Raw genomic sequence first — 17413 nt, 5'->3', positions numbered from 1 at the left:
CAGTGTCTGAATGTTTCCTAATGAGAGGATGGAATATTCATAAGTTGGTTGGAGTATTTCCTCCTGGAAAGTAGTAACTATGCAACAACAACAGGTAAGGAATTACTGATATTAAATTCATGTTTGCTAAGAACCACAACTTTTAAGACTCTTCAAATACTGACCCTCCTGTGAAATCTATGAATTTAGGTACAGACCAAAAATAATCTTTTGTAAAACCAAGAAAATTTATGAAAATAAATGAGACTATGGGACAATATTTTGCAGAATAATAATTTTAATTCACACTAAATAGCATTATTGTCCTGTTTATGTGGATAAAAGAACCTTACAATAAATCATATATTGTGAAAAAATGTCATGCATGTTTTTCTGTGCATCCCTGTACATGTACATGTGGAGAAGTATTTTAGCAATTAATACAATTAATAATTAACTGCTATTTTAATAATTGCAACAAATTCTAAATAGGAATTTGATCCAAAAAACTACAGAATAAAAACAGAATTTAAATCTTGGTCCTAATCAAGATTTGGACCTGGAAATATGGTTGTACAATGAAGTAAATGGTGACTGGTTTATAAAACATATCCCATGTTAAAACATTTTCATCTTTTTGAAACTATTTCCCTGAATATTTACTGATAAAACCAAAAGAAAACAATGAAGACTTATCTCTAAAAAACAAAAAATCAAATAGTTTTAACTTATTGCTTTAGGTGTCACTAAGATGGTTAATGGGATAAAATTAATATGGATACTATTTTATGTGAGCACCAATGTCTCTTCATATGGTCTGCTGTAAATTCTTCATTGACAGTGAAATTTATTGAATACACAAGCTTTCTGAGCAGATTTTTAATTTGATAATAAAACATAATATTTTCCTGGCTAATTGCCTGACCTGGAAAACAGCAGTTGAGAATTGTGTACTGCATACAAGTAAACATGGGGTTTGTAACCTTGCAATCCAACTGGAGGCAATTCTGACACCATGGTGAACAGCTCTAATTACTGAATGTAATAAGCGTAAAATAAAGAGGATTAAATAATGTTATTTCTTTTATTTTGCCTTTCTAGAAAACTGTCAAATTTGAGGCCCCACATAAGGTGAAATACTTTGAAATATGTGTTTGCAGAAAAAAGTTTGGCAGCAAACTCTTTTTTTTCTTCAGTCTACAAATATTCACCAAATGTATATTTTGGGTCAGATTGATGTTTTTAGTTTCCAAAGTTTAAACCTGGTGATTGACAGGCTGAACCCTGTAATATATGAAAAACAGTCATGTCAGCAATTTTACTTTTAATGGACAAAGAAATAAATAATTAATAAATTAGATTACAGAATAATCTTGACCTTAGCTTAAAATTTGTTAGAGATGATAAACATATTCTGTTGTCTGATATTTAATGATGAGGATAAATCAAGAAATTTAATGTTATCAGGGTCAACTATTGGTTTCAAATGAATGGGATGTAAGGTTTCTCTCAACCAATGCTTCACCTCTCAACTTGAGCCGCAAAATTTTTGGAACAGCCCATCCATTGAATTGTGAATTGTGTGAATAGAACCGACTAGTTTTCAATGGGAGACAAGTCTCATTGCATGGGCTTTGTTGTGAGTTAACCACCCCTGAGGAAGGACGCTTTGTATGCACAAGGACGCTTTCATCACTGTCAGAGTCTGTATCGCATGGTGTAGATGCTGTCGAGGTCTGAGTGTCGATAAAGTCAAAATGAACACCTTGCGAATTTTGTGCCTCTAACTGCTTCTGAAGGACAGGATCCCGACGCATCTTGAATGTGATCTTAGGAATTTTATTTGGTGAGCAGTTTAGTGTTTTTGATGATGTGAAATACTCTACATCCTCACACCAAGATCTAACACGTCTTCTATTCCAATGTTTCTCCTCAACCTTTTCACAATCTGAGATTTCACCACCAAAACTTAAACGTCTTTTTCCTCTTTTTTTCTTACCCTGTTTTCTTTTATGACCATCTTGTCTAAGAGCAGAATCTGATTGCTGACCTTTCTCACACAGTGCATCCTTTCTGCTGCTAAGTTCTGTGTCCTCTTCAAAATTGAACACATCAAAATCCATTTTTTCTTCAAAACCCTTTTCCCCTGAAGTTCCCTGAAAAAACTCTGTTAAATTAACTGAAGCCTGTGGCTTTTTGAATGAGAAAAAACTGCTGCCTGTGTTTTGTCGAGTTCTAGGACTACATCTAAGAGGCTTAGGTGAAGGCCTTGTTGGACATTTTGTTCTGGACTTGGTCCCACTTCTATTCCCAGAGTCAACAGGAGAAGTTTTAACTGATTGGATGCTTGAGTTGCTATTATTTATGCTTCTCTGCCCATCAAACGAGTCAGAGTCACAACCTTTAGGAGGTTCTGATTCAAATAAGCCCTGTCCTGAATGAGACCGCAGCCGTGTTTTCTGACCCTCCTGATTTGAAAGACTAGAGGTAGGAAGATCTGGCAGACAAGGATGATTACCTGTTGACTCAAGTTCTCCCGGTAAGCAACTTTCCACTTTTACTCGGGTTCGAGGGCTTTGTCGCACAGAAGTAGCTGCACTTTGAGATTTAACTTGGGATGGTGAGATCCCAGATTCAGTATTTAATGCTCTTAAACAATCTTCCAAAGATTTAGGCCAAGAAGAAGGAATATCCAGCTGTTCCTGTTTCATGCTAATTTCCTGTGATCTAATTTGTGGAGAATGTGTGCTGATTGTTTCTTGTTTCACTGAGTCTTCCTTCAATCTGGTTCGTGGGGAAGGGGTATCAATTGATTCCTGCTTCATGAATCTTTCCTTTGATCTTGTTCTTGGTGACAGAGAATTGATTGGTTTTACACTAGCCAATTCAAACTTTGATTCCATTCTTTCAAATATATTTCTACTCTCATTTGTGCTGGTACAGTATGAAGGCTCCGATTCAAACGGAGTCAAGAAAGGCATATCCAATGATACTGAACTACTCCTTCGATTTCTTAATTCAAATATATTCTGAGTTGACGAGTCAGATTCTTTATTCCCCTGAGAAGAATTACTAACATCAATCTGAAGAGGATTAAATACAGAATTGCACCCTGAATCGTCTGCATTTACTGAAGGTAAATTCTGATCAAAACACCCCAATTTCACATCCTTATTACTGTCACTCATTTGTTCATCCACTTTCCCTGACCCAAACTCATTTTGAGAACAGGAAATTAAATTCAAGTTAGACTGCTTTTCTGTGTCTGTTTGCTCCTTAGCCCTCAGTCTGGGACTTTGCCTTACACCATCAGGTCTCTTCTTGTCTGATCTTGAAGGGCTCATTAAATCCTGAGATCTGTTTGGACTAGTTATCACACTAAATGGGGTTAAGAATTCTGATGTTTCATGTGACACACTCACCTCTGTCTTAGCATCTGCACTTTTATTTGAAACTTGTCCTAGATTTCTTTTGGACACTTGTCCAACAAGTTCAGAAACTGGGGAAGTATTCAGATTTGCAGATTCTGATTTCACTATCGAAGCTTTTGTTGATGATGAGTTTGGAGATTGTCTTTTCACCAGGACGCCTTTTTCCTCTACAAGAGCTCTTGATGTGGAACTTAAATGTTTCCTTGGAGATACTCTCTTCCCCTCCCACTCACTTAAAGTGACGGACTTACTGGCATTGATGGATGCAGGCAATTTTCGTTCAATCACTACTTTCGGATCTGGTAACTTTAAACCTTGCGAAAGAATGATCTCAGCATCATAGCGAGTGATGCCTCGCCTCTTCAGCTCTGCTGCTTTCAGTAGGTGAGCTTGTTTCTTCAAATTGTCATCTCTTATATCCCAATTTTCTGAAGAAAAAAAAAAGAAAACATAAAAAATACTATAGTAAACTTTCGTCAACAGCTCCTGTGTAGCTTGGCCTTCTCTGCTGAGTTGCCACATATTTTAATTATTAAAAAAAACGGGCCAAAACCTACTACAAAATGATGTAGACTAGGACTAGATTGACTGATGATTACTGACCAATGGGTCATAATGACCTGGATCTTTGATCAAACAAACTCTTACCTGACTTAGCACAACTGTGACCTCTTATGTCTGACCCCAGAACCTAAAGGTTTCTTTATTATCATCAGTGCAAGCCATTCATAAAGTAAATACAATGAACTTACTCTAGAATAAAAGTTATTCTGCAAAAGAAAATATTCATTCAAAATAACACTGATCCTCAAATTTTTGTTTGCTCCAAACTCTGCAGACCTATTCCATACCTGAAGTTCAAATACTCCACAAACTTTGGTCCAGATATGTGGTTTACAACTAAAATTACCATTCAAAAACTATTTTCTTCTTTTAGTCAGAGTGATCTTGACTTTTGGATCCCAAATCAATAGGCTTCTTCCTGAGTAAGTACAAAAGTCTACTCAAGATCCCAATGTTGAACTCAAATTATGTAGAGAAACCAATGTGAAGAATCATCCAAAAATTTTGGTGATGGTACAAAGTAAATAACTAAACATTTTATGAAGAAACCATTTTTCTTCTTTCAGTTCCAGTGTACTCTCCTTTGATCTTAAAATCAACAGTGCAAGCCATCCACAAACCATTTTTTTCTTTCAATCACAGTGACTTTGACCTTTAACTTTTTGATCCCCAAATCAATTGGCTTCTTTAGCCCTGGTGCCAACTATAAACAAAGTTTGGTCCAAGTATATCATGTATAAATAATGTTAGTGACTAAAAGATTTTCTTTCTTTCAGTCACAGCATCTTTTGTTTTTTTAGTTAAAACACAAAATAAATGGATTGCTTACTTACCCCAAGCATAAACTATCCGCTAAGTTTTTAACAGATATGTGATGCAGAACTGATGTTATCAAACAGACACCAATTTTTTTCTTTCATCACAATGACCTTGACCTTTGACCTTGTGACTCTTAAATCGAGAGGCATCTTTTCCTTACTGAAAGTGCAGAACCAAAGTTACTGTGTGGATAAAGTAAAAGTTAATAAACAAACATGGTCATGACTTAAATGCTTCATTATAATGGCATGCATATGAAAAAGAAAACGGAACCTAAGGTGGAAAAGAGCTGTTTAAGGGAAACATCTCATACAAGTGGGGAAAAAAAAAAATTCATAAAAAAATCAGAAATAATGCCATGGTCATACCATAAATCATAGCACATTGTATGGTCAGGGACTGAAATGAACATCGTGAAAAGTTGGGAATTAATGCTTGCTGAATTTTCTCTACCAACTCCCTTTCATTGCCCCACCCCAAAAATATCCAGTATCTCACTTAAACATAGCACCTAACTAATAGGTAATGCATAAAAGAACATTAACACATTGTCCTAGCTGCATAAAGACCAACATACACAAACACTATTTCCAAGCATTCCAAAACATAACTAAAGAATCAAATTCAGTGAATCTTTGTCCCTACCCATAATGATGAAGTTACAAAAGTTCACAATCACGAGATATGACTATGACTTTAAACAGAGCTGGAAAGTTACTGCGCAGACATGGAAAGTAACCAAGTTTCACTGCCCTATCTCCAAGGTTATTTGAGAAAAACAGCAAAAAAAGGGGTAAAAACCATTTGGTGCAGATTTCCTTTCCAATAAAACCTTGACACTGATATAGGAGATGCCATCAAACTGAGAAGCATAAGTATACCATAGTTCATCCCTGTACCTCAAATAGCTTTTATGATAATACAAAAGAAAATTTAACTTTGACCTTGAGAATAGGACTTCAAATGTGCAACAGCATATCTCTTAGTGATAGTATGTAAGTATACCAAGTTTCTGTCATTTATATTAACATCTGCTAAGTTAAGAAGCAGAAGGGCAAATGCAATTGAACTGCAGAATATTAACCTCTGACCTTTATATTTGCATAGGACCCCCAATGATGTATGAAACACACATTCAATAATGATGGACAGTTCAACCAAGTTTCAGCCCTTCATGGCTTAATGGCTAAACAAAGTAGAGTGGTAAGGAAAGTACAATATAACATATAACACCATGACACTGCTCTTGAAGGTAACACCACCAATGTTGTACAAAACACACCCACTAATGATAAGCAATGACCTTGACCCTGAAGACAGGTCCTAAATGTGGTACATGACACACCTTCTAGTGATGCTGTATATAAAGTTTCATTTCTTTAATCTGAAATGGCTTTATTTTGGATGGGGAAGCATGATCAAAAACGTAAAATACTGAGCCATGACTTTGACAATAAAGAAAACAACCCCAGCATGGCACGCAACACACCTTCTAGTGATAATGTATGCCATATTTCATCCCTTAATCTCAATGGCATTAAAGTGATGGAGCATAAACAAATGTGTGATGTTCACCTTGAAGATAGCAACCTCAATGTGAAGAAACTAAATTTCTCAATCTCATCTGGCTTTACAGTTGAAAGGCAGAAATAAATGAGCAACAGATAAATGGACAGAGAGATAGAAGTGGTGATATTATATTCCTTGCTTTTCTCCAAAAAGACAAGAGGCAATTATCTGGATTTATTTTTAAAATATTCATTTCTGAGTTCAGCCAAATACATCGGAAGCCTCATAAGCATCATGCTGTTTAACACGATTAAGAATTGATACTGAAATTATGATTAATGTACAATACTTGCCTAAGACTTATTACAGGTCAGTAAATATACTAGTAATTATATGAAAACTGACAGGCATTCATAGCTATCTCTTGCTATAATTATTGCAAGCAGAAGATTTCATGAAATTTGATAGGAAATGCTGAGGCACAGAATCTAACCCAGACATCCTGACATTATACTAAAGCCTTTCATCATCAGGTCAACAGGTGCTTGCATTAATCTGTACTACAAGCTAATATATGTGAGACAACTGAAGTTTAAATGCACTATTATTAGTCATTTCATAGCAGTCAATCCAAGAAAAGCATGTACTCTTTTGGAAGAAATTCTAAAAATGTTAGACAAGGTTTATGACGGAAGACTTGCTTCACGCAATATTCAAAATTTCCCTAAATTTCTCTCTGGCCTGAAGAATAAGAAACTTTAAAATGTTTCTTGTCCGCCAGAACAATTGCTGATCCTCCAAGACATTTACTGGTCTTTGAAAACATTTACCGGTACTCCAGAACATTTACCGGCACTCCAGATTTTCTTTTCATAAGCTTGCAAAAGTTCTTGTTGACCACAAGAACCAAGTACTTAATTTTTTGTCAACCACTAATTTTGAAAGCTAAGTTCTATATATTTCCATTCTCCAATCTGTTTTTATCCGATTCAAAACGTCTAAGGTGGAACTTCATAAAACACAATGCTTGATCCGGTGTAGAAAAAAACTGGCAACTCCCCATAGGACAAACAGATTGAAAAACCTGGTTATCCGACTAAAAATCATCAAGGTAGTTCCAATCTAATTACTCAATTATTTCAAATTTATCACTGAGTTCATGCAAATTACATGAAAATGTTTTCAAAAGTATCTTTCTTTTTACCTGTCATTTCCTGTATGGAGCCAATTTTATTGATTTTGCATATGACAACCAACTTGTTTTGAAACTGAATGCAAACAATACAGTATGTAAAAATGAAGAAAATACCATTTCCATATGAAACTGAATGCAAACACATACAGTATGTAAAAATGATGAAAATACCATTTCCATATGAAACTGAATGCAAACACATACAGCATGTAAAGATGAAGAAAATACCATTTCCATATGAAACTGAATGCAAACATACAGTATGTAAAAATGAAGAAAATACCATTTCCATATGAAACTGAATGCAAACATACAGTATGTAAAAATGAAGAAAATACCATTTCCATATGAAACTGAATGCAAACACATACAGTATGTAAAGATGAAGAAAATACCATTTCCATATGAAACTGAATGCAAACACATACAGTATGTAAAAATGATGAAAATACCATTTCCATATGAAACTGAATGCAAACACATACAGCATGTAAAGATGAAGAAAATACCATTTCCATATGAAACTGAATGCAAACATACAGTATGTAAAAAGGAAGAAAATACCATTTCCATATGAAACTGAATGCAAACATACAGTATGTAAAAATGAAGAAAATACCATTTCCATATGAAACTGAATGCAAACACATACAGTATGTAAAGATGAAGAAAATACCATTTCCATATGAAACTGAATGCAAACATACAGTATGTAAAAATGAAGAAAATACCATTTCCATATGAAGCAGCTCCATTAACCACATAAGACAGCTGACCCTTGATATTCTCGGACGACTTGGTCCTGTTGATACGGTCATCTGTATCACGAAGTCTGTATCCCTCTTTGTTCGTGTCTGGACTTTTTACATCTGCTGGACGGAAAGCTCCCATCTGTCTCCTGTGTGATATAAGATCAAATTCAATGAGTACTTACATCTAGAACCTCAAGTATCTGTTCACGGGAACTCGGTTTTTCAACTCGTCAAGATGACTACCATGACGGTGATGTTGGCTATCAGATTGGCACCATTCTGATTTTGGACCAACCAGTCATCATAAGTCTTCTGGTGAAAACCCCATGCTGATACAACTTTCAGTTCAGGAGAAGTCGCAGATTTTCAAGATGGCTGCCATGGTGGCCATATTTGACATCTGATCAGCACCATTTTCACTTAGACAAACTAGACATCAAAATATTATTTTTACTGAAAATCCCATGCTGATTTCACTTTCCATTTAGAAGGAGTAGTGATAAGACAGATTTTCAAGATGGTCACAGTAACTATATCTGATCAGCAACATTTTCATTTAGGACCAACCAAAAAGACCCTGTGATTAATATGTGTGTAATGGCACTGAATGCCTACTATCCAGTACCACACTTCCCCACTTTCATTTAAGACCAACCAAATAGACCATGGGATTAATGTCGGTGTAATGGCACTGAATGCCTACTATCCAGTACCACACTTCCTCATAAGTCAACTGACTAATGGGAACATGCTGTAAAGCATGTGACAGTTGTTTCTTTTGGCTAACTTCAGCTAAGGAATATACTGAGTATAAAGAATCAAACCAATCACAATTGGTGTTGCATATTATACTGTCTTGAAGCGTAATAGCTAAGCAAAAACTTGAATGTTGAATGTTTATATTTACCTTACAATTTAGATACAGGAATAGTAGTATGGAACCAGTGACAACATGAACCATAACAATGTAAACTCAGTCAAGCATTTAAATAAGTTATTGGTCAGGAGTGGCCAATCAGGATGAACAACAATACACCTACTCCCCAAAGATTAACGCCTTAATATGTATTTGTACTCATCAATAACATTACAGGTTTTGGGGACAATTTATCAAGCAAAATATATCTTTATTTGCTATCACAAACAGATCAAATAAATGTTTAAACATGTGTGACACAATCCAAACAGCGTGACTCATTGTAAGTTACAAGTACTGTATGAAATTAGGACTAACTATATTTAGAAAAGATTATTTATAATATTCATAATGAATGGAAGTTTTATAACAATTAAATAGACAAATGTTAAATCCAAATTTGTTGTCTATTTTTCTTTACATGTACATTTTGATGTACATGTCAACGATACCGGACAACAAGTTTTACCATCTGTTCAAAGTGTCAATAAAACATACATTTACCAGCCAGAAATGATATTGACAATTGTAATTTGTTTATATGGTTTTCAGTGACATGCAAATACCCATAAAATATATTTCTAAATTGTTTTTTCAAAAAAATATCAAAGTATTTATTTTCATGCTGTACTTGTACTGAACCAGCAAATGATGATTCAAAATTCCTAATTAAGAATGCAGTGTGATTATCACACTTCTGTTACCTTGCACCTTGGCTATGCATTTATCATTAAGCTATTATGAATGACGTGTGATCATCATGCCTTTGTTTCCAGCATGCCGTTATTTAAATGACTGCTCTTGTTTGCTTCGCTTCTGCATCTCTGATGATACACACATTATACCTGAGCTCATTTTCTCATTGAACAAATCAAAATGCTACAACCAATTAATGTTGTAAGAAAGGAACACATCAAAATGCTATAACCAATTAATATTGTAAGGAAGGAACACATCAAAATGCTACAACCAATTAATGTTGTAAGAAAGGAACACATCAAAATGCTATAACCAATTAATATTGTAAGGAAGGAACACATCAAAATGCTATAACCAATTAATGTTGTAAGAAAGGAACACATCAAAATGCTATAACCAATTAATATTGTAAGGAAGGAACACATCAAAATGCTATAACCAATTAATGTTGCAAGAAAGGAACACATCAAAATGCTATAACCAATTAATATTGTAAGGAAGGAACACATCAAAATGCTATAACCAATTAATGTTGTAAGAAAGGAACACATCAAATGCTATAACCAATTGATGTGGTAAGGAAGGAACACATCAAAATGCTATAACCAATTAATGTTGTAAGAAAGGAACACATCAAAATGCTATAACCAATTAATGTTGTAAGGAAGGAACACATCAAAATGCTATAACCAATTAATGTTGTAAGGAAGGAACACATCAAATGTTATAACCAATTCATGTTATAAGGAAGGAACACATCAAAATGCTATAACCAATTAATGTTGAAAGAAAGGAACACATCAAATGCTATAACCAATTGATGTGGTAAGGTAGGAACACATCAAAATGCTATAACCAATTAACGTTGTAAGAAAGGAACATATCAAAATGCTATAACCAATTAATGTTGTAAGAAAGGAACACATCAAAATGCTATAACCAATTGATGTGGTAAGGAAGGAACACGTCAAAATGCTATAACCAATTAATGTTGTAAGAAAGGAACACATCAAAATGCTATAACCAATTAATGTTGTCAGGAAGGAACACAGCAAAATGCTATAACCAATTAATGTTGTAAGGAAGGAACACATCAAAATGCTGTAACCAATTCATGTTGTAAGGAAGGAACACATCAAAATGCTATAACCAATTCATGTTGTAAGGAAGGAACATTATAACAAAGCCTTTGGAATAAACAGTAGTTACAAATTTGGCTTAGGAATTGAACTTTGAATGTTTTAACAGGGAAAACATCCTATCAAAGAACGTACACACCAAACTTATCTGTAATTATATGAAAAAGTTGTTGAATAATTGTAATTACAGCAATTTGTGGAAAAGAGTAATTTACTGGGCAACAAGACAATACTGCTCTCCTAGGAGTTTTTCAAAGCTGACTGCCCGTAAAACTGTATATTAAAATATTTTCTGCCCTTGCAGCCAAGGGGGCCATAACCAGGTTATGACTCACTGTGAGAGAATGTGAATTAAAATATATGTAACCACAGCAAATATAAAGACAACATTTTTAACCGCAGTGTCCCTTTATTACTGCATACACAACTAAAAAGAATGTATGCAGGTAGTTTCAGCTGATATAGTTGTTGCAATTAACATAAATACCATCATATTTTATTTAAAGGTCTGGTGGTGGTGGTGGGTGTTGTCAGGATTTCATTTGTTTAGATGATGCCTATTAAAGAAATAATATCTTAATTGGCATACCCCTAAAATGGATTCATGTTCCTAACCCTATGGCATTTTTCCTGGAACAGCCCAGATAAAAAAATCACAGCACTCACATGGAATTATGTTTAATATGACCAACTGTTCCACTTAACCATAAATTCCTGTGATATATTAAATGTTTTTTATTTGCATGTGCATATTTTCTGATTTATAAAGACTTCATATATCACAAGAGAATTTACCAGGAGATCTGTCCTATAGTGTAAAGATTTAGAATTTAAAAGGAGATGTGTCCTATAGTGTAAAGTATTTACATGGTGCAGATTGTGCTTCCTAAATATATAAAAAATTACATACAGATTTTGCTTTATTTAACCAAATCTCATTCTTCCAGATCACATTGTAGCTACACATCCATTGCTGTTTTATGTACTTTTTTCAAGTGCTCAAGATTGACCATTTTCCAGTGATATAAAGATTTTATATAGTGATTGACTGTTTTCCAGTGATATAAGGGATTTTATATGGGGGCGCTCACCAGATAATATGTACTTTTGAGAGAGTGACGTATGTAAGGTGAAGTAGTTCGCATTTAAAACATACACAATGGAGAGAATGTTGGCACACCTCTATGCTACATTAATGTAATGTGGATGATATTTTTTTTTTGGATATTGTACTTTTGGAAATTTTACATGATTTAAGCACACTGCTAACTAAAATGGCTGCTCCCTTGTGTTAAAAAATCAGCCTGAATTAGTCTAAAGTATACTATACATAGCAGCTATTGGTATTTTATATAGTGATTGACCATTTTCCAGTGATATAAGGGATTTTATATAGTGACATAATCCATATGAAGAAGACAAATTCACTCAATGTTTATAAACATATTAGGCACATAACTACATATATTCACTAAATAATGACAATAATATAGAATAAAAATCAGAATATAGATTGACTATACCATTATCAATCTACTGTATGTTTTTGCTTCAGCTTAACACAAAATAATAATTTTCCAAAAGTTATTAATTCCCCTTCTGATTATGACATACTAGTTGCTTCAGTCACTCCTTTCGATTATAACTGGTGGATTTGTCTTTTGAGAGAAATCCAAGCCAGTTAATTGTTTGGGCAAAGGAGGGTATTTGTCTTTAGGCAATGCTAGTACCCTTTTTTCAACTATATTTAGGAATTATTCAGGGTTAGTAGCATATTTCTTTAATAAATTTCCAGGTGTTTTTCAAGTTTTTTTCAAGGTTCAAAATCATGTTTTTCAAGGTGCATTATTACATTAATTTTAAAGGATTCATAAATTAAACTGTATGTAAACAGAAGTTACTACTTATTACTTTTTCATACGAGGAACATTTCTTGCAATTAAAAAAATAAGATGAAGTCTAGAGTATTATCACTGATGTCATTCCCATTAATACTAAACATCCTACATCTGGGCATTAGAATAATGTACAGTCACTGAACAATGTTCATTTGACTCTAATAACACTATCCTATTTACAAAGTCCACAAAATTTTAGAGTGAATTTTTCAGTTCTTGTAGCTTGTCATCAATCTGTGTTTCAAGAGCTCCAAGTTCAATGATTTTGTCCTTATCACTTTTCCTCAAACTATTTGATGTCGTGATAATTTAAATTTTCCTATGGGTCTCAGCTTCAATGCATAGTTAGCAGCAGCAGCTGCCATTGTCTCAATGTCTTTTTTAGTGCCTGCCTTTCTTCTCTAACTCTGCTAGTTCCTCATCCAGTGCTTTCCTTTTTGTCCTCTTCTCTCTTGCTCAAGGTTTTTCCTCTGTTTATCCAAGTACATGCTGTACCTACTGTAAGCACTGCCTGCATTTATAAGCATTTTTGGTGTTATATCAATTTGGCGAATTCCACAAGCATTTCTGTCAATGTTTACACTCCTTGCAACTAGTCCTTTCCTTCATATATACATCTTCACACTCTTTACTGATAGAAAAACTCCTTTCAACAGTAGCCTGTCATGGGAAGACTTTACAGGACTCCCATTCAATAATTCCTACTAAGAAAATGAGATCAGAATAACAACATACTTTTTAATGCGGGATCCTGTACTAAGGCCTTGTTATTTATACCCCAACCCTCCCCATAAAACAAACAAGTAACAAAAATATTTGTTCTTTATAATATCACTTATTTAAAAATAGCATATCACTATTTTAAACTATTTCATATTAGATATATTAATATTTCTCTCAGCTTAGCTGTATTCTATTTTTTTTAGATTTATCTTGCTCATTGCAATTATTGTCTGTCTTATTTCCAGATCGAACAAATTTCATAATTAAGACTAAATACAGTTTCTATTTTAAAACTTGAAGCTCTGTGTTGGCTGAGACACCTCTTTCATGAAACACAATTTCATGCTTAAGGCATCTTCTTGTTTTGCTGTATTAGCCACAATTATGTGATTTATGAGAGCTAGGTTGCTTTTTTCCAGCTGCATGTGACCGTAGAGCACTCTCTCCCACTGCATGCAAATCAATAGCCATCTGGCATAATTTGCATTTTGCAAAGCTGTTTGCAAAACACATTGTAATCCAAACTTTATATTTTTCCCTGTCTAGCCACTGAAGTTGGAACTGACAGCCAGCCATTTCAAAGCTTACAAATGTTTCAAATTTAAACCATGGCTACATCCAAGTTCAAAACATATGACTGTGCAGTGGCCATTTGTGGAAATTTCTGTTCCGGGACTGACTTAGTGAGAAAGCGTTTTTTTTTCTCCTTTTTTTATATTTAAATCTGCAAAGTGTAACTATTTATTAATTCCTTCAGGTTTCGATCAAATCAAGGCTTTTCAAGGTACCCAGGCAAAATGTTGAATTTTCAAGGTGTTTTCAAGGCGTTGAAGCACAAATTAATTTTTCAAGGCTTTGCAAGGTCCCCCTATGGACCCTGATTATTGAAGTATACTGCAGTGGTGTCTATGATTTAAATCCGAGATATATACCTCAATTTTTTTAAGTTAAAATTTTCATCATATATGCAGTGAGATCATGTTGTGAACAAGGTCACTATAAATTCTAGTGGTGAACCAAACACTATTTTCGTTGTTTTAATACTGGCACTACATTTTAATAAGTATTTAGATTTTCAAGGCAGAAAATGGGAGAGGTTACGGTTACTTTGGCTACAGCTTTGTAATAATCTGCCATGCTCGTCATCATCTGAAGAGATTACAGACAGTTGAAATAGGATGAAATGATAAAAAAACATGATGAAAATTAATTTATTAATCGTTCACACAAATTATATTAGTTTATAACAATTCCATCTTATATTTTATAATGACAGTCTCTAAACAACTGCAAAGTCTTTTCTTTTGTTTAAACAATGTTATGATCGATAAATATATCAAATGATCAGTAGAAAAAATGTCTAACGTGTCTCAAGACTTTTAAAAAAACATGAAAAAATTGCTATAATTTCGTTTCCCAACTTGTATAGGTCATAAAAAATTATTTTTGGAAATAATTAAGAGCGTCCCAGGATTTAGCATCATTATGGTATTCCAACATTTCACAAGTGAACATCCATAACGATAGAACTTACATCAACTGATATTTTCAATGTATCATGCAGCTTAAAGTCCGACTCTTCTACTTCAATAAGACCAAATCTTCTTTTTGACTTACCTCCACTTCAGTGTTCTTTTTTCATACCATCACATGTGATTGTTGAATAAAGAGATGTCAAATTCATAATTATACTAAAATCAAAATCAAATCATGACACTTACAATTTGTAACTTTCTTTTAATAATTAGAAATGAACACATGAAACACTAATGACACACCACAGTGCCCGAAAACTGACCTAAAAGCAAAACATAACTGGAAGGAATGACAGATGGACAAATAATATAATACTTGCAATGTGGGAATGGAGTGAGTTACCTTTCACAAGTTTCACATTCGCATAGACAATTGCCATCTCCAAAAAAGTCTTCACCATAAAAACAAGTGATTTCTTCATTTGTCTCAATATCCCGCAGAACTTTGACACAGGCAGTATCCCTTCCAGTCGATACAAACTGAAATGAATAAGCACATGTAGCATTTAGATTTTTTTTATCAAGCAAACGACAAAATGACATGAAAGTACATTTTGTTTGATCTAGCATGTACCAAAACTGTTGGGCTCAGTATTTGCCCATTTACTGGCGGTCATTTTTTTAATAACTTTTTTAGCTTTTCCAGGAAATAACAACAATAATCCATGCAGTTTTTATACATGTTCTTCATTACAAGTGTGAGATTATATTAAAACAAGAAATTAATTGACATGCATGGCATCCAAGGTCAAGGAAGTGGAACAAAATTGTCTTGTCATAAAACATAACTATGTGGATTGTACTACAATGAGCACATCAATACCTCAGTACACGTCAAGTCCAAATTTAAGACTCAAGCACTCAAGAAAAAGCGGTGTCAACTCATACTCACAATTTATAAGTCATTTTACTTCTTCTCGTTTAAGTTAAAGCTGCCTTGCAGCAGCAACAGGGACTTGTATTCTTTCTTGTATATCATGATATGTGTTGCAGTGCTCCAGCTAGATCAATTAATTGAATGCCCAGCTCTTCAATGTGGGCACCACTCAGCCCCCAATATGTGCCCCTCTGCATTCCTTAATTTGAGTTCAGCATCTTTATAAATATTAAGTAATTTTTTGTATGCTTTGATGGGTAAAATGGTTGTTTTATTTGCTTGTCAAACTGGAATCACATGGGATGAACGTGTGTGTAAAGTTACTTCGCAATCCTCCAAATAGTTTAGGAATAGTAATCACAAACTTGTTAACAGATGGACAGACGTCAAACAACAGGCATTCCATAAACTCTTATGGTCTATGACCAGTAAAACAAATAAAACATTAAAATATGTTCTATTCACATACGTAATAAAGTTTCAGTGCAAATGTGTTCTTGGAGGAAACAGAAAATAGGTAAGCATGCCACATAACCTTTGCAAGCTTTGGAAATTCACATAGATCTATATGCCAACAGTCATTCTAGCAAATGTTTTGTCTTGCTTACTCCAATCCTACAAGATTCAAAACTCCCAAATAGGTATTACAGCCAGAATGTAAAAGTTACTTTAAGATGGTGTCAATATTATTTTATGAAATAAATGCAAAAACATTAGGTAATAACTGAAATGTGAAAAGTTTGCCATTTGACCAAAATTTGCTCCTGGCATGTTTCAAGAAAAATAGTGCCATCAAATGTCATGACTATACCTGCAACTGTTTAAGATAAAAGGGACTAAATGAGAAAATTGAATTTTGATCCCTGCTGGAACAATGATGAAAACAAACTTGCTTTTGTAAAAGTGACATGCTTGCCTCAAATAAATTTGCTGGCAAGAAAGAAATCCTGAAACCATGATTTATCTTGAACCTAACCACACAATATCCATACCTTGCAGTTTGGCCGGCAGTCATGGTTGATGAAAGATGCTGGACCAAGCCAAAGCTGTGCACAATTCTTACGGCATGAGAACATTACACTGAAGTCATTCTCTCCTGATACCAGTAATTCTTCCTCTTCCTGCCCTGTCAACTCAGCTATACAGCCAATAAGCATCTCTACCTTGTCATTTTTGCCCCTGGAAGAAAGGTGACTTTGTTACATATATTTTGATCAAATATGATGACCTGGAAATGTATTACAGAAAATGAATGTCTTGACACCCTTATTTGCAGTCCAAGAAACTTGAAATATAGGTCACACTGACCTCCTTTTATAGAAGGATGTTTCACTCCTCAAAAGTGTTCACACATAAAGCTACATACATATACATGGC

General features: G+C 34.2%; 1 protein-coding gene across 3 annotated transcripts in view; it reads right to left on the bottom strand.

The window, feature by feature from the left end:
* Positions 1-259: 259 nt before the first annotated feature.
* Positions 260-17413, bottom strand: part of LOC149792511 (uncharacterized) — a 35819-nt gene continuing 18665 nt past the window's right edge. For all 3 annotated transcript variants that reach the window (XM_089971120.1, XM_089971122.1, XM_089971121.1), the window contains exons 5-8: positions 17029-17215; positions 15503-15639; positions 8229-8395; positions 260-3838 (exon numbers count right to left, since the gene is read on the bottom strand). In XM_089971120.1, coding sequence (XP_089827246.1) covers positions 1449-3838; positions 8229-8395; positions 15503-15639; positions 17029-17215 — 2881 coding nt within the window. In that variant the 3' untranslated portion in view covers positions 260-1448. The remainder of the gene's footprint in view (positions 3839-8228; positions 8396-15502; positions 15640-17028; positions 17216-17413) is intronic.

This window comes from Sinohyriopsis cumingii, chromosome 9 (assembly GCF_028554795.1).
Source record: "Sinohyriopsis cumingii isolate HCF-2022 chromosome 9, ASM2855479v2, whole genome shotgun sequence".
Lineage (NCBI taxonomy): Eukaryota > Metazoa > Mollusca > Bivalvia > Unionida > Unionidae > Sinohyriopsis > Sinohyriopsis cumingii.
Note: the sequence above shows the minus strand (reverse complement) of the source record. Positions and strands in the feature narration are given on the sequence as shown.